The 24444-nt window shown below is 44.9% G+C and overlaps 1 protein-coding gene across 1 annotated transcript in view; it reads left to right on the forward strand.

Annotated features, from left to right (window-relative positions):
* The window catches only part of LOC147710685 (solute carrier family 2, facilitated glucose transporter member 5-like), a 124078-nt gene that overhangs the window by 96222 nt on the left and 3412 nt on the right, over positions 1-24444 (forward strand). The window contains exon 10 of the mRNA XM_086921400.1: positions 5942-6069. Coding sequence (XP_086777526.1) covers positions 5942-6069 — 128 coding nt within the window. The remainder of the gene's footprint in view (positions 1-5941; positions 6070-24444) is intronic.

Below are 24444 nucleotides of genomic sequence, written 5' to 3' on the forward strand. Positions count from 1 at the left end.
TAGTAGTAGAGTTTGACACAATGGTCGAAAGAATTCAGTCAAAAATTGATTGAGGGGAGCTCATCAGATCAGCACTGATAGTACGGAAAAGAAGGAACTGAGGTCAGCGCGATGGCGTGGTGCCTATATAGGAGCAACGCATGTCACTTCTGGCACAGACAACGCCACATGGAGCAGAACGACACCACCTACTGGCAGGCAAAGGGCATGATTAAAAATTTCTGGATCAAGTCTGACACCTGGGGGATAGTCTAAGGTAAGAAATCCATAGCAGAAGTCTCTATCAGAAAAATCCATACACCAGATTTGCACATGTGTCCACATACGGTCTGATTGAGATACATGAGTATACATTTTTTTTTGTCTTGTCCTATTTTGTATACCTAGACCTTTGCATTCGTTTTTTCTGTTTTTGGTTCAGTCTCACAGAGGACACTGTACGTTGCACATGCATTGCTACAATATATACTGAAAGATATCAAAAAAAAATCCTCGGTTTTGCATTACTGTTTGTGTTGGATTTCAGTGTATGGCTTTCTCTAACTACATCCTATCACAGTTTTATTTGTGCAATTATGTCTTTTGATTAACTAAGTATACATATATAATTCCAACGCAAACCCTTGTTGATAATACTGTTTAAGACTCTAGTGCTTATTGAGTAGGGTTGCATCTGTGTTTCCATAGGACACAAGTTTTACAAGCATCTGCCTCTTCTGACCATAAATAAAAACATAGGAAAGGACCTCTGGGTCGATTCAGTCTGAACATTGTCCAGCCTTTTCTTGATACACAGACACAGCAAGGTTTCCACCTTAAATGAACAAATGAATGAGGTCATTCGTATAGCGCAACAAGGGCACACATTTACCTGCTACTATAATGTTCCCAATCTCTTCTCTGGTGTAACATGCTTAGAGTTTTGCATCTCATTTTGGGGACTGTGGTTCAACTCCAGAAGTTGCTCCCTAAACTGGACCGTGGACACAATACGACAAGGTCCCCAGAACTGGACACAATACTGTGGTCATCACGCCAGATCTGGACATAGAACTAAAGTCATAGTCACCGAAACGGGACATATTCCTACAGTCAAAGCTGCCAGTACTGGCCACAATACTACCAATATTGTCTGTTGCGCTCGATCACACTGGCCCCGATTCACAAGGGTAAACTTAGACCTGAAGTATAAGCTTAGACCTCAAGTCTAAACTTAGACTTCAGGTCTAAACTTAGGTCCTGATTCACAAAGGTAAACTACAAGTTTGTGTAGGCTTACAATTGTTTACTATTCGTTAAGGGGGTTACAACTAGTATCTTTATGGGTGTGGAGTTTCCGTATGTTAAAATACCTCTTTTTATGTATGGAGACTCCGCACTTGTAGAGATGCTACTCGTAAATCGTGTTGTGAATAGAATAATCAAAAGTGTAAGTTTACCTTTGTGAATCCGGCCCTTAGGCTTCAGGTCTAAAGTTAGACTTCAGGTCTAAACTTAGAATTTAGGCCTAAACTTAGCCTTCAGGTATTAGTTTACCTTTGTGAATTGGGCCCATTGTGTTTAACCCCTTCGATGCTAGGTCTTTTCCCCTCTTCTGCTAAGCCATTTTTTGGCGATTTGGGTAAGTGCACGCTAAGGCCCCTGTAACTTTTTGACCACATAAGGTATCCACGCCAAATTTGCGTCCTTTTCTTCCAACATCATGGGGATTCTAAAGATACCCAGGGTTTGTGGATTCCCTTGGAGGGGTCCCAGAAATTAACCAAAATACAGTAACATTTTTTTTTTCAGAAAAATGAGGAAAATGGGTTGCAAATGAAAGCCTCTGGGTTTTTCCCTGCAAATGTTATCAAAAAAGGGTTTCTGGGGCTGAAATCAGCATTTTCTCAGCTTTTAGGAAATGACAGTCTTTTGTCAGAGAACCAACATTTTTCACACAGTTTTGGCATTTTTCTGGGACATAGCCTATTTATGCTATTTATGCTATTTTTACTGCTTTCAACCTTCTTCCAGTTAATGGTAGAAATGAGTTCGAAAGCAATAATGGATCCTGGAAAGCTATACATTTTAGAAAAGTAGACAAAATTCTGAATTCAGAAAGGGTCATTTGTCTAAATCCATGAAGGTTTCTTTATAGACACCAACAGTTAAATATTGGAAAAATTGAAAATTAGTTGAAAAAAACAGCCTTTTGACTCAACGTTTTCACCTGTAACTTCTTGTAATTTGGTCAGCTCTTTGAAAGCAATATACTGTTACATCCATTAGACCTTCCTGGTTGTGGGGATATACAGGACTTGTAGTTTTGCCAAGAACCCGACGAACCCAGAGCCAAAAACTGAGCAGCAACTTGCAATAGTTTTTTATTATGAACCGGGTATAGAGCAATTATTCTGGGAAAATGTATACATGGAAAAATTGGTATGAAAGACACCTATGTATTTCTAAATTGGGTACAAATTATAGAGTTTAGAAACAGTATATATTTCCACATTTTCAAAATTGGGAATACTCATACTAGCATTAGAATTATTGGTCATTTTTCAAAAAGATTTTTTTTTACACAATGTCTTTCATTTTGAAGGGAAAAATGCATGAAAACTCAATAGGTAATAACAGTTGATTTACAAATCTGAATTACCCTAAGTCACCCGATAAAAACAGTACCTCACTTGTGTGGGTCGGCCTTGTGCCTGCGACAGGAAACAGGGCAAAATGCAACGTGGTCATACCTCAATTTCGCAGTTAAAAATTGACCCTTTTTTGGCAAAGTGCCCACCTGTAGTTTTTGCACCCTAGCTCTGCCGGTACCTAGGCAAACCTATACATTTTTAAAAACTAGACACCCAGGGGAATTCAGGATGGGGTGACTCAACTGCTTCCCACCAGGTTCTGTTACCCATAATCCCTTGCAAAGCTAAAAAATTGGCAAACAAACTGCATTTTCCTCATCATTTCTGTGTTGGAAAGTTCTGAAATCTGCGTGGATCAAAAAATTGCCTCCCATCCCCGCGTTCCCCAAAGTCTTCTGAGAAAAATGGTACCTCACTTGCGTGGATCTGCCTAGTGCCTGCATCAGGAAAGGGTGACAAACACAACGTGGTCGCTCCTCAATTTCGCAGTGAAAAAATGGGCCTTTTTTGGCAAAGTGCCTACCTGTCGTTTTTGAACCCTAGCTCTGCCGGCACCTAGGGAAACCTAGCAAACCTATACATTTTTGAAAACTAGACACCCAGGGAAATTTAGGATGGGGTGACTCAACTGCCTCCCACCAGGTTCTGTTACCCAGAATCCCTTGCAAAGCTAAAATATTGACCAAAAAAGGCATTTTCCTCACATTTCTGTGGTGGAAAGTTCTGAAATCTGCGTGGATCAACACATTTACTCCCACCCTGCGTTGCCCAAAGTCTTCTGAGAAAAATGGTACCTCACTTGCGTGGGTCTGCCTAGTGCCTGCGTCAGGAAAGTGCACAAAACGCAACGTGGTTGCACCTCAATTTCGCAGTGAAAAATGGGCCTTTTTTGGCAAAGTGCCTACCTGTCGGTTTTTAACCCTAGCTCTGCCGGCACCTAGGGAAACCTAGCAATCCTATACATTTTTGAAAACTAGACACCCAGGGGAATTCAGGATGGGGTTACTTGACTGCCTCTCACCATGTTCTGTTACCCAGAATCCCTTGCAAAGCTAAAAAATTTGAAAAAAACCACATTTTCCTCACATTTCTCTGGTGGAAAGTTCTGGAATCTGTGTGGATTCCAACTTCAAAATTGCCTATTTCAAAACCACCAGCTTTTGCAAGGGGGGTTACCTGGGTTTTTGGCCTCGTGCTAGACGGCCATCTAAGGAAACCTACCAAACCCACACATTTCTGCAAAGTAGACACCCGGGGGCTTCCAAGGAGGTATGGCTTGCGTGGATCCTCCAACGTTCCTTTACCCAGAATCCCTTGCAAACCTCAATTTTAGCTGAAAAAAATCAGTTTTTTCACACATTTTTGTGTGGGAAAGCGTGGCATCACTGGGCTCACACAAATTTCCTCCCACCCAGTGTTCCCCCCGGTCTCCCGATAAAAATGGTACCTCACTTGCGAGGGTGGCTCAAGGATCCGAAACAGGCAAGGGCCCAAAACCTGATGAGGCGACATCAAAATTACCTATCACAAACCAACCTGGATTTTCAAGGGGGTTCCTATGAGTTTTTGGCCCGGGGCTCGGCGGCCATCTAGGGAAACCTACCTAACCCACACATTTCTGGAAACTAAACACCCGGGGGACTCCAGCGAGGTATGGTTTGCGTGGGTCCCTCATCATTCTCTTACCCAGAATCCACTGCAAAACTCAAATCTTGCAAAAAAAATCGCTTTTTTCCTCACATTTCTGTGTGGTAAAGTTGTGGAATCTGCGTGGGTCCTCAAATTTCCTCCCACCCAGCGTTCCCACAGGTCTCCCGATAAAAATGGTACCTCACTTGCGTGGGCAGGCATAGTGGCTGCAACAGGAAAAGGCCAAATCGTACGGTGGAGACTTAAAAATTACCTAAAGCAAAACTACCTTATTTTTTTGGGAGGGGGCACCTGAGTTTTTGGCCGGGGCTCGGCGGCCCTCTTGGGAAACTACCGAACCCAAACAGTTCTGAAAACTAGACACCCGGGGGAGTCCAGCGAGGTATGGCATGCATGGGTCGCTCAACGTTTTCCTACCCAAAATTCCCTGCAAACCTTAAAATTAGGTTAAAAAAACACTTTTCCATACATTTTTGTGTGGGATCTCCATACCGGCACAATTGTCCTACCGCCCAGCGTTCCCCTTGTTCTCCCGAGTAAAATGATACCTTACATGTGTGGGTGGGCCAAAGGCCTGTGACTAGGATGACCCCAAAACAGTAGAATTCTCTGTGCTTTCTTGTAAATACCGAACGCTACCATTTTTTTTAAATACATTTTTGGCCTGTTCTGCTTTGGCCCACCCACACAAGTGACGTATCATTCGAAGCGCGAATATTTCCAAATAGTAACACCTGCCCAGACCAGTTCTTAGCCATGTTATCCAATGGGAGGTGGATAACATGGCTAAGAGCATTTCGTCGCTAATGCGTGAATATCGCTGTATTCTCAGCGATATTCACGCTGGATATTTTAGCACAATGGAGAAAAACAATGCTAATAGCATGTTTTCTCTGCTAACATATCCAGCGATAGGCAGCAATAAAAAAATTGTCATTAAGCCTATTTAGCGATAATTATCGCTACTTGTTGGTAATATGCCCCTTAGTCCTTTAGTCCTTCAGTAAGCAGCCGTTGCATTACTTTTAAACTGGGTTGAACAGCCTTGACTGCTGGAAATGGTAAAGCCAGAGAACAACAGAGAGAAAATGTACTTGTTGGTTTTCCAGAAGTAGGAAAAGGAAGGAAAATACTTTGTAGGTATAAGAGGAATGGAATGATTTCAGGCCCAGAAGAGGGCATAAATAAAGGACAAAAAACAGAAGATGGATGTCCAGGAGCATGGAAATTCCTCCAAGTCCCAATTACCTGTTCTCGAGCGGGTAGGAGCTGTCCACGGCCTGATGTTTAAAAGGGCACTTTAAGGGAGACCAGGCAGCTGCTATCCCACTGCAGTACGGTGGAGGGATGTCCATTTTGTAGGTAGTGGTGGCAGTGGCGGGTCGCATATGGCGTGCTGCGGGCGGCAGGGCTGGGCGGGGAGGGGCAGGGTGGGGGTAGTAAACTCAGACATACGACGGAACGGAGGAACACGTGATATGCTTAGAAGCAAAAGCCCTAGACAAATACACCTGGAATGTAGCAAATTTCTTTGATGATGTGGGCTAGCATGGACTTTGTATACTCTAGTGTATGGTGCTGGTATTTGTTAATATTTGTGTAAATAAAGAATGCAAACCACCAGTCTATGCTTAATCAGCTCTTTCCTCCCTTCCAAGGTACGATTCCAAATGTGGTCACCACAGAAATGTTCCGTCAGTCTTCACGGTCAGCAGCATTCATGGTCTCAGGTTCAGTGCATTGGCTATCCAACTTCACTGTGGGGTTGGTTTTCCCGTTCATGGAGGTGAGTGATGGTTTGAGATTTGAATGACTGATGGTTTTGCTGTAGTAGCCTCAACTGGAAGCCAACACCCACCTCACCTATTTGAGTAGGTTTGATATGCACAGGGGGCTATTATGTACTGCAGGTACTCTGTGTACTTTACGTTGGTCGATAATGCGAAAAGCTTATCTCATGGGGCCGTGAGAGAAACTGGAGCTGAAGGGCAGTGTAAAGAGCTGGCATTGGTGGGCAGATTGAGGCGCGGGAGCTGATGGGCAGTGGAAGGAGCTGACACTAATGGCCATTGTGAGAAGCTGGTATTGGTGGGCAGTGTGAGAAAGATGCAGAGGTGGGCAGAGCAATGAGTTGGCACTACTTTGGGAGAACTTCGAGCTACAGTGTTCTCAATGCTACACCTCTCATGAGTACTACATAACCACATGCAACTGGAAGCATTTCAGTTCATGTCTAATTTACAGTCACAAACTCTCTAAGGAGCAGTACTCACTCAACTGGTCCATCGGCGGTCTGCAAGGATGCATGAGCTTGACAAAGACTGGCCACGGGCATGGCGCTACTAAGACTTGAACAAAATTGTGCTTGGTCCCCAAACCCTCTTCTGGTGGGCACCTTTAAGAGGTGAAGGCTGATTCTCAGCAATGAAGTATCAGAATGACTGAAGGACTGTCTGAGAGAAATCCACAATCACTGCTAATACGGTGGAATGTTTGCCATTACCATAGAACCAAAAGCTCTGAGAACATTATGTGACATTTGTAACCAAGAGATCAATGTACTTTAAGAAAGATGCACTTGAACCCGAGTGCTTCCCGCTGAAAACTCAAGTGCTGCAGCAGTCTGAGTGGCTGGTTAGGTCCCAACTGCAAATGAATGGGAATATAAGGCGGCATGGTGAGGCAGAGGCTCCATTTCTCTTTGACTTCAACTCGAATTTCTGCGATATGCCAAAAGAAGAATTGCACCAGGTCAGAAAGTCGAATGCCTTCTTTTGTGTTAGGACCAGACTCAAAGGACTGATGAAAAGTGTTATTTTGCTGCAATTCAAATGAAAATATAGGTAGACCACCCCTAGTGCTGAGAACCTGCCTTATCAGCTCAAGAACACAAGGAGCAGAGGTCTGAGTGTAGATCTGCGATCACTGCCCTTAGCACGTAGTGCTGCAGAGACTGGTGACTTGCGCCAATGCCCATCCCAGCCTCAAGAATGACGTTGTTGAGAGCACAGCACTCATCCCCAGCCACCAAGGAAGAGAAGATTCCCTCACGCCTGCTGTCAGGATTAAGGGGGAGCTCAGGCTCCTCCGTGACAACACAGTGTGCTGGATTCCAACACCTGAGGGCCTTTTCCTCCTCTTGAAATTGTGGTTGGAAGGGCGAGATTTTGATCGATACCTTATCACTATTGATCTAAAACCCCGATCTGGTCGACTGAACCTTTGTTGCCTGTCATTGAGGGAAGAAAGTGCATCTCTTACCAAGTTAGTTCACCCAATAAAGGACTCCGCTCCGAAAGATCACAAACAACCTCTAGCTTTCAAAGGTTTATTATATAGTCAGAATAAGCTGCAAGTACAGGCATCTCAGAATGAGATTCACAAGATACATGGGCCCAACTACATACATGTGCTCTCTGAAAACCCTCAGACGAGCAAAGAAGACTACGAGTACAAGTTCTAAGAATAATAAAGCTATAAGCATGGACACGTATTGAGATCTCTCCGTCATTTAAGGTTGGAGGAAAACACAGGTTAGGCTGTCCCTACCCTGCTCTAGATGGTATCCCTACTTAACCAGGTCTCAACCTAACAAAAGGTGTCAGCGGTGAATGACCCCCTAGGGAGGTCACCCACTCTTAGTCTCTTGGTGAAAACCTATAGTTCTCCAGTCATGACCCCTCTCTGCCTACCCATCCGCTCTCTAAAGGGTCCTCAGGCATCTGCTCTAACTCCACCCAGGGGTGCTGTCCCTAATACAAAACATACAACAGCTTTTGGGACGCCCCTCGTGAGACGCCCCTCACGTGGTGTAGCTTCTGGCTTTTTCCATGATGAGGCCTCGTGCGTTAGAGTTGACCTTGCTTCTCAGACTCTTCTCCGGCCCGCTGATACCCCTTAAAACATTCCGGAACCCTCCTCCATGTCTGGGCCGTCTCCTGAACAAACCTCTATTCATTTCATTTATAATTGGATCCCCCCTTTCTCTTGCAGACAGACATCTGCAGCCAAGATCCCAATTCTCATAGACTTCCAACAAAGGTTTGCAACATTTCTCGGCCCAGACCAATACGTATAAATCAATGTCTATAAACATTTCAGGCCTACAGCATTTCTCATAATGATTATAGCGTTCAACTCCTTCATTAATTAATAGCATGTTAATACTCTTATTCTATTATTCGGTAAACACATCTATAAATCATGGCCCATTAACGCTATTACTAAAACATTAGTGCAATCCATGTCGTGAAAGGAAACACCTTTCCCATCCCTTCCAGCTCTGGCCCTGAGGCCTACCACGTTCTACGTTTAACCGCATGCCATCTTTCATTTTAGCAGCTACACGACATGGATTCAGGATTAATCACGTCTAATAAAGTCATATAATTTCACACATTTCTGCATTAGTTCCACTTCTACTTAAATCTCTAAGTTAACTACACATTTCAGAATATAGATGCAGGTACTATCAGCACTCATGTCATTTCTCTTCATGACTTGTGCTTACTACGTGTAAGGGTGATGTACTTATACATTTAGGTCCGTTTGCGCTCTCTCAGTTCCCCCCTTTGATGACCTCTCGGGGTCATCACTAACACTTAAACTGCAGTGATTGCTAGCGTACCTCGTTTCTGCGTTTCTAGAGCCCTCAGACTCCTGTACTGATTGTCTTGGATGGCAGCTAGTCTCTGTAGCTGTTCTCTCTGGGCTCTCTCCAACCTCCTTGCTCTGTACCACTTGAATGCCCTCACCAATCCCCACAATACGATCCCACAGATCAATATTATGATGATAGGTTTCAGTATATACCACACAAAGCTTTTGCCCAATGTGGTGAGCCAACCTCCAGCTTCACTCATTCCGTGGCCCACCTTTTCCCAAACATTTTCTCTACTCAGGTCTTCGATCTCCTTGTGAATATCGGTTATGTTCCTAATAACCTTCTCAAGGGGTTTTGAATTGTCTGGAATGTAAGTGCAACATTCCTGGACCTTCAAAGCCTTACAGACTCTGCCCTCTTTTGCTAATAGGACGTCTAATGCTAGACGATTTTGAAGAACCATGGCCCTTATCGATTGCATCTCTCCCTCTACCAGCATTAAGGACTGAGCAGTGCTGGCAGACAACCTGTCTACGACTGTTGCCAGTCGTCTAATTTTGACATCATTAAGGATTAGTCCTAGAATAGGGAATACAGCTCCAAATACATCTCCAACCATTTCTGCATCTCCTATATCTCTCCTTCCTCTCGATGATGTCTTGCCCTCGATGATCTCTAAGTCTTGGGCATGATATATTTTGGGGAAGATAATTGCCAAGTAACATGATCCGTACCAGTTGTCAGGTAGTCTCACGTAGGCATTTCTTCCACATACAAAATACACATTTGGAATCACTTGCATTCCCTTCAGGAAGTCTTTAGTATAATATTCTAGATTGAAAGCATGTTCACAGCTAACTTCTCCCACGTATACATTTTCATAATACGTTTTGGCTCGGTGAAGACATAGCTTTCCTCTCTGCGTTCTATCTAAAGCTATTGGACCACTACTACCCTTTCTCTTGTGTGCCTTCTCTTCCTCGGTCCAATCTGTTTTCCATTGTCCTGATTTTTTCAAAATCTTTTGTCTCCTGTATCGATCATCCACCTGCCCTATGAACTTCTTCTCGACTTCTGACACCTAGCATGTCAGATTGTTTCTGCGGGCATGTGAAGTATCTAAAGTAATCCAAGGAATGAAAAACTTGGCCAATCTGTCTTCACTCTTCCAGTAGTCCCATTTGTTCATTTGCTTATAATTTGGGACTTCTGGTAACACTGAGTCATAATTTGAGAAATAGTATTCAAAACTATCTCTCCCATAAAATATACTAAGCAATAAGCTACATGTAATGCCATATGTCAGCGGGAGGTGATGATATCGAATGCCTTCATCTACAGACGCCGGCAACTGCATGCAGACATAGCAGTCCTTAACCTCCATGGCATCCACGTATTCATATAAAAGTTTAGCATAAGCATTTGACCTAAAGTCGCCTTGGGACTCATCTACGTGTAACCTGCGAGCTTCTGCAGCTAATAACGCTTTCTCTTGAATGTTTTCCCCTTTCTCACCAGCAACGGTGGGTGTAGGTGTTTCTACAGATTTCACATCGGTTACCTTTACCTCTTCCTCATGTCCCTTTACATAAGAAACTGTGACTACTAAAACTATTAATATTATCACTCCTACTATTAGTGTGCCTATTATACATTTGGCTCTGCGGTTCGGGGTGCCGGCTTCCATTTCGTCAGACAGTATGGCTCTCTCGTAACTCAGCACAAAGTTCTTTTCTTCTCGTTCCTTTACAGTCTCTTTTACTCCTTTTGTCTTTAGAACCACACAACTGGAAGCTGACAACCTTCTTTGCAAAAGTCTTTTAAAAGCTTCAACACAGACAACCCTAGCCCTTCTCCGTCAACTCAAGGGAAGGTCCCTAAGATTCTCTGCTTCCTGGGCGCTAGGTGATCTTCTTTTTCTTACTTATTTACAAAGTCTCTTAAGCATCCACAATCAGTTTCGAGCCTGCGGCTTGGACCGCATAGTTCAATATTTCCAAACGAAGAACGTGCTCTTCATGGCTTGTTATCTTTGTACCAAAATCGGGGAATTGCAATTCTGTGAAAATCATGTGCTTTAACTTGCTGAGGCGGGGAGGGTTGGGGAGTGTAAATGTCAGTGACCCTTCTGCTTCAACTCCGGGCACTAACAGCTGTACTTCTACTGTGATGATGGGTTCAGAGCTGGACACCAGCACCGCCCTGATCCTCCCTGTCGCTCGTTCCCAAGACATTTGTCGCCAGGTATGTCCACTCAGGGGTGGCGTGTCTCCTGCTAGGCACTCGCACTCTTCTTGACCTTCTCAAGTCCGGGGCTTCAGCGCCCTGAGCACCTTCTTCCGGGTCTGAATCCTCTGATATCGGAGGAAGGGTTCTCTCTGGAGTTGACCTCAGGCTAGAGCTTCTTCTTTGCGGCCAATTAGCTTCTCCACGTACCCTTCTACTCCTTCTCCTTCTGGTCAGTTCACACTCTCTGTCAGACCGGTCAGTGTCTGACTCGTACTCCCAGCTACTTTCTCCTTCAGTAGCGTCGTCTGTTTCGCTGTTGTACTGACCGTCCTCAGCTTGGTCAGACTCGTTCCCTGCTTCTGCTGGCACCTCTACAGCTTGGCTGGCCCCCTCTATGGCTTCTCGGTCCGCAGCTGGACGTCTATCCGAGAGAGGAGCTGTTTCTTCCAGAGGTGCTGGAACCCTCCGCGTATGCGACGCGTGGATCCAATTGGGCAGGCCTCCCACCTTCACAGCAGTGTTCGTGATCAGGATGATCTGGAAGGGCCCACGCCAACGAACATCCAGGCAGCTTCTTCTCACGTGCTTTCGTACAAGCACCCAGTCTCCAGGGCACAGGTCATGGCACAGGTCCTGGCACGATGGAACCTCGGCAGCCTGCACCTGAAGGGACACAGAATGAATGGCGTCAGACAGCCCCTTGCAATAGTCCAGGATCATATCATCTGTGATATTTAACAGTGCGGCAGTTGGGACAGACGGCAACCTCATTGCTCTCCCCATCAACACCTCATGAGGTGACAGCCCCGTTCTTCTGTCCGGGGTACTACGGAGGCTCATAAGGACCAATGGCAGAGCGTCAGGCCAACTCAGGGACGTCGATGAACACACTTTTGCAATTCTGGCTTTAATCGTGCTATTGATCTGCTCCACAATTCCTGAGGCTTCTGGTCGGTAACTGCAATGCAATTTCTGATCTATGTTCAAAGCCGCACAAATCATCTTCACAAGCTCGCTGTTGAAATGCGTTCCCCTATCTGATTCCAAAGAGGCCGGCACCCCGAAGCGCGGAATGAGCCCCCTAAGCAGTAACTTGGCTACTGTGAGGGTGTCGCACCTACGTGTAGGGTATGCCTCAACCCATCTGGAGAATACGCAAACAACTACCAGGACATAGCGGAGGCGGTTGCACCTTGGCAGTTCGATAAAATCCAACTGCATGCGGTTGAAGGGACCCCCTGACCTCCCAATGTGACTTAATGCAACTGGTGTCTTTTTCCCCACATTCAACTGCTGACAGGTCACACAACGCTGACACACTGCTTCGGCTGCTACTCTGAACTTAGGATTGTACCAGGTCTATCTAAACACTCTCAGCATAGCGTCTCTCCCTAAGTGTACGGGACCATGAATTTGTCTAGCCATTGGGCTCACCATCTCATTGGGTAACACTGCTCTGCCGTCTGCGGAGACCCAGAAATGGGCCTCACCCACCACACATCCTGCCTTTTCCCATGTTTGTTTTTCAAAATCAGGAGCATTTTCTTGCATGCACTTCAGTTCATCCCAAGAGTCAACAGTTTCCAGTATCATAGCTAATTCAGTTCTTACATTTATTCCACCCACTTCCACCTCGGTGAAAGAGTACCCTTGTTCCGCGCAATACCGCGCGACTTCGTCGGCATATCTATTGCCTTGTGACACGAAGTCCATATTTCTGGTATGTGCGGTGCACTTCACAACTGCGATACCTGCTGGACATTGCAACGCCTCTAATAACAAGCGCACAAACTCTCCATTGCGAATGGGAGAGCCTGAAGAGGTCATGAAACCTCTTTGAGACCACAACTGCCCGTAATCATGAACTACCCCGTAACCATATTGGCTGTCGGTGTATATGGTGACTCGAATTTGATTGCTTGCCAAGCAAGCACGCGTTAGGGCAATAATCTCGGCTACCTGAGCGGAGTGTACTCCTTCCAGGCATCCAGCTTCCACAACTCCAGTAATTGTACAAACAGCGTAAGCTGCTCTCAACTGCCCAACTTCGTCTCTTACACATGAGCCATCGACAAAGAAAATTTCGTCTGGGTCAGTCAGTGGCTCATCTACGATGTCGGGTCTTGGTTTGGTGCATAGTTCAGTCACATCGAGGCAGTCATGGTCTGTACATTCATCATCATCATCGATATCGTTTGGGAGTGGCATCAAGGTAGCAGGATTCAAAACAGAGCATCTCCTGAGGGTCACGTTCTCTGCAGCAAGAATAACTTGCTCATAGCGCGTGAGCCTACTGTTGGTCAGATGCTGTGTTTTGGTCCTGGTCATTAACAGTTCAACAGAATGGGGCACGTGTACCTCTAACGGATGCCCCATGACAATATTCTCACACCTCTCGATGCTGACACCTGTTGCGGCAACGGATTTGAGACATCCGGGCAACGCTGCGGCTACTGGGTCTAAAGTAGCCGAGAAATAAGCGACTGGTCTACGGGCATTCCCATGAATTTGGACTAACACAGACAGCGCGCAACCCTCTCTCTCACAACAATAAAGCAAGAATGGTTTATCGTAATCAGGCATTCCCAAAGCCGGAGCACGACACAGGTCCTCTCGCAGCTGTAGGAACGCCATCAAACAGTCTTTGTCCCATGGTACCGGATCGCTCACCTCCTTGTGCGTCAGTTTTTGCAAGGGCTTTGCTTTCAGTGAAAAGTTTGCAATCCACTGTCGGCAATATCCCACCATCCCTAGGAACATCCTGACTTCTCTCTGTGTTTTAGGCGCATTCATCTTCATGATGGCCTCTATCCTGTCTGGTGACACTTTTCGTTTGCCTTTCTCAATTCTGTGTCCCAAGTACTGCACTTCTGTCAGGCAGTACTGCAATTTTCCCGGGGACACCTTGTGCCCATTTTCAGCTAGGTGATTTAACAAAGCAATAGAGTCCTCCCTGCAAGCTTCTTCTGTTTCTGACGCCACAAGGAGGTCGTCTATGTACTGGACCAGAACTGACTTCTGGGGCAGCACTAGACTTTCAAGATTTTTCTTCCGAAGCTGGTTAAAGATCGATGGGCCCTCTGTATACCCCTGAGGAATACGACACCATGTTAGGACGCGACCTTCCAGCTTAAATGCGAAAAGAAAATGGCTTTCCTCGTCCAGAGGGATCAAGAAGAAAGCCTGGCAAAGATCAATCACAGTGAACCATTCTGCTTGGAACGGTATCTGAAACAGTATCACTGATGGATTCGGTACCACTGGACAACATGAAACGACTATGTTATTAATCTTTCGAAGGTCCTGCACTATCCTGAACTTTCCATTTGGTTTCTGCAAACCCATAATCGGGGACTTACATGGACTACCCACAATTTCTTTCAATATTCCCTGCTTAATCATGGACTCGATCACGGGTTTTATGCCTGCAATCGTTTCTGGAGTCAATTTATATTGGGGTGTTCTTGGAAACTCAGCATGCGGTTTCACTACAATTTTCACTGGGTGCACCCCCTTGACCAATCCAATCTCTTCCCCAGTGAAATCCCACACTTCTGGAGCTACTGTCTCTCTCAGATCCCAGGGGAGCTCATCTACTGTCAGAGTGGGATACAGCTCCACACATATTCTGGAATTTGCGACTTTAAAGTCAGCATCATCGTCATTAGTCAATACCTCCACTCCTTGTGGTGTGCAGTATATGGTACAATTTAATTTGCACAAGAGGTCTCTTCCTAGCAGACATACAGGGCTAGAATCGCAAACCACAAACTGGTGCTCATCGCTGTACTTCCCTATTTTCACCTGCACGGGCTCAGTCAGTGGGCTGGTCATTCTCCTGTTGGCGACCCCCACCACTTGTATTGTCTCTCCAGACATGGGCAGGCCTGGAACTGCGGCGGATCTGATCGTGGATCTAGTGGCTCCTGTGTCCACTAGAAATGTCGTGGGGCACCCTGCCACTTCGGCCTCAACATAGGGTCCCCTCTGGTCCACCTCCAAGGCTGCCCCGAGGGTGCAGTCTTCCCTTTCCACTCTCTGCCCAGTTAGTGGGTCCACATAATAGCACTCCTCTCCTCCGACAAACAGGGGCATCTGTCTATATGTCTTACCCATAGTCCCTACTCGGGGGGGCTGAGGGAACTGGGCTCGGGGAGGAGGACCCCCCCCTTTGAGCACCTTTCCCTGGTATGGCGTTACCCCTCTTGTAGGCGCACTCTGGACCTCTTCCTCCTCTACCTCTTGTTCCCCTATCTCAACGTTATAGGGACACTCGCGTTTCCAATGCCCCACCTCGTTACACTGGTGGCACCTAGTCGTTTTCTTCAAGGCAGCTATATCTATCCTGGGTCTAAAGGTGGAGTTCTCCTCATTGCCCTTGTTCTGACTGTACTGTTTCTTTCCTCCAGTACCTGTTCCTTGTTGCTGTTGCTGCTGTCCCCCCTTCCCGGCTGCCTGCATCTGTACCACCATCAGTTTCTCCTTTAGTTTCTTTGCCTTGGAGTCTATCTCATCACAGCAGTACCTGGCATACCTCAGTATTTCGTCTAGGGGTTTATTTTGCCAACAAATCAAGTGTTGCTGAATCATTAAACTAATATCCGGTCTCAGGCCCAAGACGAACTTGGACACAAATTGCCCTATGTCCTTTGGATCCATTACATCCAGGCCGCTATACTGTTTAAACGCCTTCAGCAATCTCTCGTAATATTCGTGAACTGTCTCTTTGGGTTCCTGTCTGGTTCGGTCTATTTTGACCCAATCTATGTCTTGCATTGGCACTTTATCTTTCAGCCAAGTCATCACTCTCTCGAATTTTGCCATCACAATCTCGGACGGCCCATTAGTCTTAGCATCTCTCTCCGGCTCCGTTGTGGGCCACTCAGCGCTAACCTTGCATGCCGTCCACAAATCTCCTGGTACTACGATGTCAAACAGCGTGTTCAGATCTATCCATAGGACCTTTGAGATTTTTACGAATCTCTCAACTTGCTTGTACCACTCCACTGGGTTTTCCCGCAATTTGGGGAAGGAGGTGGTAAAAGCAGCTAAATCTCCCCTACTCCAAGGGACGTGCACATAGTTCCCATTTGCGACTTCACGCAAAGGGTATGCCTCTATTCCCTGCAGTCTTCCTGGTGTCATACCAAGCGTGCTTCTCCTGACGGTCCCCTTCTTGGACCACCTCTCTTCCCACTTATCTAGTGCCCTCCATGTCCTTATTCCAGTGATCAGTTCCCTTATGTGCGTTTTCAGCCCGATCGTTCTCCTCTCATCTAGGTCTCGATCTGAATAATGTAACCTGTGGTTACCCTGTAATGCTTTGGTCCTTGACAGGTCCACCATATATTTGCCTGCTAGTTCGACTAATTTCTCATGAATTGTTCTCGCTTTTCGAGTGATGTCTTTTGCCATGAACAGTATTTCATCCTGCTCATACATTTCCATTCTTTCTAAAGGCAGGGTACCATCTACCGGATTGGTGTCAGTACAACGCGATGTTTTACAACGCGTTCCGTTACAACGCGATTTTTACATCGCAAATACCATTACAATGCATGCCATTACAACGCATGGCATTACATAGCAGATGGTATTACAACGCATACCATTACATCGTAAGTATTGGTAAGTATATCTTTTTTTTAAAAAATGTAATAAAGTTAATTAAATTAATTTAAAATAATAAAAATAATATAACATTTTTAAAACAGTAATTAATTTAATTATAGTAATTTAAAATAATATAATTAATGATATATAAAAAATTTAGAAATAGAAAATAATATAATGTAATTAATTACAATAAATATAATTATAATTTAATTAAGTTATAAATAATACATAATATAATTATAATTAATAAAATTAAAAGAATTTAATTAATTAAACATTTTTAAATAATATAATTTAATTATAATCGTTTATTAATACAATTAAATTAATAATATATTAATTTAATATATTTAAAATAATATAATTAATGATATATAAAAAATTTATAAATAGAAAATAATATAATGCAATTAATTACAATAAATATAATTATAATTTAATTAAGTTATAAATAATACATAATATAATTATATTTAATAAAATTAAAAGAATTTAATTAATTAAACTTTTTTAAATAATATAATTTAATTGTAATCGTAAATTAATACAATTAAATTAATATTTGTAAATATTGTTATTAATTTAATTAAATTAAATAAAATTAATTTAATTAATTTAATTTATATAAAGTCGTAATACCCCTGTACCCCAAAACCCAAACCCTGCCCTAAAACCTAAAAACACCCCTGTACCCCAAAACCCAAACCCTGCCCTAAAACCTAAAAACACTCCTGTACCCCAAAACCCAAACCCTGCCCTAAAACCTAAAAACACCCCTGTACCCCAAAACCCAAACCCTGCCCTAAAACCTAAAAACACCCCTGTACCCCAAAACCCAAACCCTGCCCTAAAACCTAAAAACACCCCTGTACCCCAAAACCCAAACCCTGCCCTAAAACCTAAAAACACCCCTGTACCCCAAAACCCAAACCCTGCCCTAAAACCTAAAAACACCCCTGTACCCCAAAACCCAAACCCTGCCCTAAAACCTAAAAACACCCCTGTACCCCAAAACCCAAACACTGCCCTAAAACCTAAAAACACCCCTGTACCCCAAAACCCAAACCCTGCCCTAAAACCTAAAAACACCCCTGTACCCCAAAACCCAAACCCTGCCCTAAAACCTAAAAACACCCCTGTACCCCAAAACCCAAACCCTACCCTAAAACCTAAAAACACCCCTGTACCCCAAAACCCAAACCCTGCCCTAAAACCTAAAAACACCCCTGTACCCCAAAACCCAAACACTGCCCTAAAACCTAAAAATACCCAAACACCCCAAAACATATACATCAGTACCCAAAAACATATACTCCTATACTCATACTTATTTTAAAAAATACTTAAATTAATATATTTAATTTATAATATTTAAAAACGAAATAAATATTTTTTTATAATTAATAATAATTAAATCAATAATAACATATTAAATAAAATAAAAAAAAAATTAAATACTTACCAATACTTACGATGTAATGGTATGCGTTGTAATACCATCTGCTATGTAATGCCATGCGTTGTAATGGCATGCATTGTAATGGTATTTGCGATGTAATAGCTGCGTTGTAACAGCATTACGTTGTAAAAGATGCGTTGTAGCGGTAACACACCCCATCTACCATGTCAGCAAGGTCTGACCTTAAGCTGGCGACATCGAGTCTCTTAGCTTTTATCTCAGCTCGTAGTATCTCTTTCGAGGGAGGTTCACAGGTTTCTCTCCCATCCCAACTCCGAGCCCTACGTTTGGGTTCGGGAGAGTTGAGGAGTGTTCTCCCTTGCTCCCATCTCTCCAGGTCCCATGCTCGGCCATCCGATCTTGGAAGGTGATGGAACACGGGCCTGTTACCCCCTATTTTACTTTGTCCATTCCCTCTTTCTTCTCTCTTTTCACAGTACGACTCTCTGTTATTTTCCCTCTGGTCGCCACTCTCTCTTTGCCTAGTATCGCTCAGTATCCGATACGATCCTTCCTGGTTCCCCATATTCCCTGGACCGCGCTCATGTCCATCATCACAGGGACTATGGTGCGACCTCCCGCAACTCCCATTCTGTTCTCTGTTGCCGGGCACACAGTGGATACACTTAAAGCTGTCTCTGTACTCCCGTGTCCTCCTGTCTTCTTCACTATGTATTGGGCGAGACACCCCCCCGCTCTCTTGGCCCCCGTTTTCCAGGTCTGATCTACCTCCACTCCGGGCCCAATGGGTGACTCCCCTACTATCCTTCTCCTTCCCGTCCCGCTCCGGACTGCTCTCCTCAGCCCCGCAGTGGGTCCGGGCTCTGCTATCCTGACTTTCTCTTCCAGCTTCCGCAGCTATGATGCTCTTGTGAGCCTCTACTGCTTCATCCCACTTCTTCATGTACTCGTTTAACTCCTGAAAGGATTTTCGTCCTGATCCCCTCATATCCACTGGCCATCTATGGTCCCCCGGATCCCCTGCTGGGTCCCCTGCTGTGTGCACTGGGGTGCTCCACTCTCTTGGTATCGGCAACTGACTTGGGGAGTTAATCGTATCGTTCCTCCTTGCCATCTCTGCTCTTTCTCTGTCCCTCCATACCCGTTCCTCCCCTCTAGCTCTCTCTGGGTCATATATCGATACTATAGGACCTATGGTAACAGGTACCTGTAGTGCATCTGGCAATGCGTAGGATGTGGCACACTCCGTTTCCGGCGCCCTTTGTACCACAAACCTCCCGACTACCTGCTGCACCTGACTAGGCTGGGACAGTTCTTTCTTTGCAGCGGGATCCCAATCGGAACTGGGAAGCGGCCCATGCTCTCCTGCATTGCCCCCCTCCTTTTCACTATGCTCGACATCTCCCCCTGCTCTGTTATACGGGGGTGGCCTATCTGTCAATAATCTGTTTATCAGGCTGTCCTCTGTTTCGCTCTCATCATCTTCTTCTAGGGGGCTTTTGTTCCCGCGCATCTCTAGCACTGGATACAATTTATTTACTTCCATGTTATGCACTCTCCATCTTTTAGCATCCGCATCCCACTTGGCATCCTGCACTGCCCTTACCGATCGTTTCACCCTTTCTTGTCGTCTGTTCATGTTCTTTTCGTGCGCTGCCCTAATCCATGCATTAAGGGCTTCAAACTGGGTCGGTCTAGGCAAGGGTCTCGTTGAGGTCATAACTGCTTTTAATCGGTGTAGCACCTCTAATCTGAACGTCCCGTACTTCGGGAACGTCAGTTCCTCATTTCCTTCTGTAATCTTACTCCACTCTGAGATCCACAAAATTGTATGCAGCCCAACATTTGCCACCATATAACGAGCCGGCGTACCCTCCGGCGGGGCTTCTTCCCCTTCATACGATCCCCGCCTCTCTTTTTTTAACGCCGCTCTCAACCATTTAAAACACTTCATAATTATACGCACGATTTCCAGCCTCAATACTCTGTTTACTTCCTGATGACAATCCACCAATCCTAGCGCGGCTTTGCTAGCTGGCCTATCGCAGCGCGGTCTTTCTCCGGCCGGCCAATCCCAGCGCGGCACTTTCTGACGTCACTCGTCTCCGCTTCGCAGCAGCACCCCTCCTTTCTCAGCTCTTCTCCCGGTCATGCATGCGTCCCATTCATACCCTGAAAAATGACTACTTCCGACCAAGCGGTCACTTCCCTCGACTGTACGTCCACAGTCTATCTGTAATTGTCAACACAACTGACGAAATGTCTATCGTCTCTCTGATAGGTTCTTTACACACACAGTAACCTCCGACCAGCGTCCGTTACTCACGCACTCACTCTTACGTTCCCCCTATCTCGGTCTTTCGGGTGATCAATGGTACCTCATGACCCCCTTCACACTAGTTGACAATTACTCTGGGTGTCCGATACACCCGAACCACTTAAGCTCTCCTTGAACTTAAGATTTCCACCGGTTGCGCGCGCTCACAACCTGTTCCACCGTCACTCTACAGGCATTCAACTCCGCCAGACATTACAACATAGATACAACACAAAAACACCACAATCTAGCACGCATGACCCTTTATACTCACTCTCGACCGATACTGCTGCTTTTCTGTCTCACGTCATCCGGACCTTCTTCGGCGGGCGGTTCTTCCGATCATCGATCTCTAGGGGCCTTGGGGTAATCTAACCTGGCCTAGATCACCTTCCTCAAGAAGGCAACCATCCTCTGCTACCAACTGGAAGGGCGAGATTTTGATCGATACCTTATCACTATTGATCTAAAACCCCGATCTGGTCGACTGAACCTTTGTTGCCTGTCATTGAGGGAAGAAAGTGCATCTCTTACCAAGTTAGTTCACCCAATAAAGGACTCCGCTCCGAAAGATCACAAACAACCTCTAGCTTTCAAAGGTTTATTATATAGTCAGAATAAGCTGCAAGTACAGGCATCTCAGAATGAGATTCACAAGATACACGGGCCCAACTACATACATGTGCTCTCTGAAAACCCTCAGACGAGCAAAGAAGACTACGAGTACAAGTTCTAAGAATAATAAAGCTATAAGCATGGACACGTATTGAGATCTCTCCGTCATTTAAGGTTGGAGGAAAACACAGGTTAGGCTGTCCCTACCCTGCTCTAGATGGTATCCCTACTTAACCAGGTCTCAACCTAACAAAAGGTGTCAGCGGTGAATGACCCCCTAGGGAGGTCACCCACTATTAGTCTCTTGGTGAAAACCTATAGTTCTCCAGTCATGACCCCTCTCTGCCTACCCATCCGCTCTCTAAAGGGTCCTCAGGCATCTGCTCTAACTCCACCCAGGGGTGCTGTCCCTAATACAAAACATACAACAGCTTTTGGGACGCCACTCGTGAGACGCCCCTCACGTGGTGTAGCTTCTGGCTTTTTCCATGATGAGGCCTCGTGCGTTAGAGTTGACCTTGCTTCTCAGACTCTTCTCCGGCCCGCTGATACCCCTTAAAACATTCCGGAACCCTCCTCCATGTCTGGGCCGTCTCCTGAACAAACCTCTATTCATTTCATTTATAATTGGATCCCCCCTTTCTCTTGCAGACAGACATCTGCAGCCAAGATCCCAATTCTCATAGACTTCCAACAAAGGTTTGCAACATTTCTCGGCCCAGACCAATACGTATAAATCAATGTCTATAAACATTTCAGGCCTACAGCATTTCTCATAATGATTATAGCGTTCAACTCCTTCATTAATTAATAGCATGTTAATACTCTTATTCTATTATTCGGTAAACACATCTATAAATCATGGCCCATTAACGCTATTACTAAAACATTAGTGCAATCCATGTCGTGAAAGGAAACACCTTTCCCATCCCTTCCAGCTCTGGCCCTGAGGCCTACCACGTTCTACGTTTAACCGCATGCCATCTTTCATTTTAGCAGCTACACGACATGGATTCAGGATTAATCACGTCTAATAAAGTCATATAATTTCACACATTTCTGCATTAGTTCCACTTCTACTTAAATCTCTAAGTTAACTACACATTTCAGAATATAGATGCAGGTACTATCAGCACTCATGTCATTTCTCTTCATGACTTGTGCTTACTACGTGTAAGGGTGATGTACTTATACATTTAGGTCAGTTTGCGCTCTCTCATGGTCTTGATCAGCAGGCATAGGGGAACATCAATGTGGTTCACCAGAAGATGCCCACCTGACCAAGAAAGTTGAACCATCACTCCAAAGCGGTGCACCACCCCCCTGGAACCGTCCATCAGGAGCTCTTGTACTCTGCCAAACTGCAGTGTACCTCTGACGCCAACTTGCCGCTTTCCTGATAGTACAGCAACGGCCGTTTTTTATGTTATATCTACGTATAGAGCGCAACAAATCACACCCGAAGGTGTATCTCGGCGCTAGGCCTTTTCAAGTAATGCAACCACTTATTAAAATAACCAGGTTTTCAGTAATCTCTTAAATCGAGTGAAGTCCATACCACTTCGTAAATCTTCAGGAAGTTGATTCCAGGCCCTCGGTTTGTGAGAAGACACAGTAAAAAGATGTATTACACCTGCACCAGGGTTTCTGGCTCGTACCCTGCAGATTAACTGTGGCACCTCGACCATCCCTTCTGCTGCTAATCTGGCGCAGGTACACCTGGGAGGGTTCGGATCTTTGTGTTTAACTGTGTTCAGCATATCCTGCTGGGGTGCAGATTGAAAGCTTCTCACTAAGCTCCAGGACCTTTAATTGTCAACAAGTCTTATAGTTCTGCAAGCTGCTACAACACTGCAGGGACATTACGAGCCCTATTTACGAGAAACTAATGCAGCACGGTGCCGCAAATCATTTTGCTGCTCTGCGTTAGTTCGAGGCACAGGGATGCAACATATTTACCATAAAATGTCACATCTCTATGCTTTTCCTTGCGCTGGTGCACAAACCGCTGCCATGCGCCATGGGAGTTGTTTTTGTGCAAGAAGGAGCATCTTCCTTCACAAAAACAATCAATTGAAAAGATTTCGGGGTAGATGTATCAAGCCTTTTGAGATTCGCAAAGGCCTTTGTGAATCGCAAAAGGCTTTTTTGCATTTTTTGAAATGTATCAAAAAATCGCAAAATAAGGAATCGCTAAAATTTGCGATTCCTTATTTGCTTAAGCATTTAAGGAATCGCAAATTTTGCAATTCCTTAAATGCGATGTATGTGGGTTTTAGAAATTGCGAATTTGGGTTAAGAAATCGCAAATTACCACCAACTTGTAGTTGGTGGTAAATTGCGATTTCATTTAAAAATGCCCTATTTGGCATTTGTGAAGTTGGCATGTGACGCACATACATGTCCATAGGGCATGTATGTGCGCCATATGCACACACATGTAAATTTCAGGGGTGCAGCAGGGTGTCTTTGAGACACCCCTGCACCCTTGAAATCATTCTCAATTTGCGAATTCGCAAATTGCGATTCGCAAATTAAGAAATATTTCACAATCATTCCTTTGGGCCTCCTGGCCAATAGGAATGCATGGGAAATTATTCCTTAATTGCGAATTCGCAAATTGCGAATTCGCAAATAAGGAAGACTAAGAAATCGCTAAAAAATAGCGATTTTCTACATACATTCCATTTTGCGATTTCTAAATAGCGATTCCTTAAAAATCGCTATTTAGAAATCGCAAAATGGAATCTTGATACATCTACCCCTTCCTCTTTTAATCCCTACATTCTACAAACGAGGAGAAACATTTCTCCTCGTTGTGCCTTGTTACGCCAGCCTTGCTACGCCACCCCTCGGGGACTTCCCAAGGCTCCAGAGGGCTCCTCTGTCTCACAGACAAGGGGTATGAAACTGACTTGCCGTTAGCATGGAGCATCCTAACATGGCATACTTGCCTCACCTGTACCTTCGGCTGTGACACTAGTTTGTTTTTCTGATCCGCTCAATCGTCGTCAGTGAGAACCTCCCCACATTTCTCTAGTGCAGGACTTTACATTTGTGGTGCGTGGGACTGCGAAGAGGTGCAACTCACAACTTCAAATCATTTTTATTAAACGTCACCAGTTACGCAAAGCTGTGGAAGTTTGAAAAATTTTACAGAAAAGAGGGGCATAAGTGACAGTAAAAAAGAAGTCCTTCCAGCAGCTGCCACCACTCGACAGACACCGGTCTTGGTTTAGGCGGGGAAGGGATGTTCCATGGCTGCTACGGTTTTGATTTACTACCAATCAGGGCTAAGAGCTGCCATTAGTTGTGATAGAGGCTTCTCCTTCTACCAGGCAGCCAATGTGGCCGGTCCCAT

This window comes from Lissotriton vulgaris, chromosome 5 (genome assembly GCF_964263255.1).
Source record: "Lissotriton vulgaris chromosome 5, aLisVul1.2, whole genome shotgun sequence".
Taxonomy (NCBI): Eukaryota; Metazoa; Chordata; class Amphibia; order Caudata; family Salamandridae; genus Lissotriton; species Lissotriton vulgaris.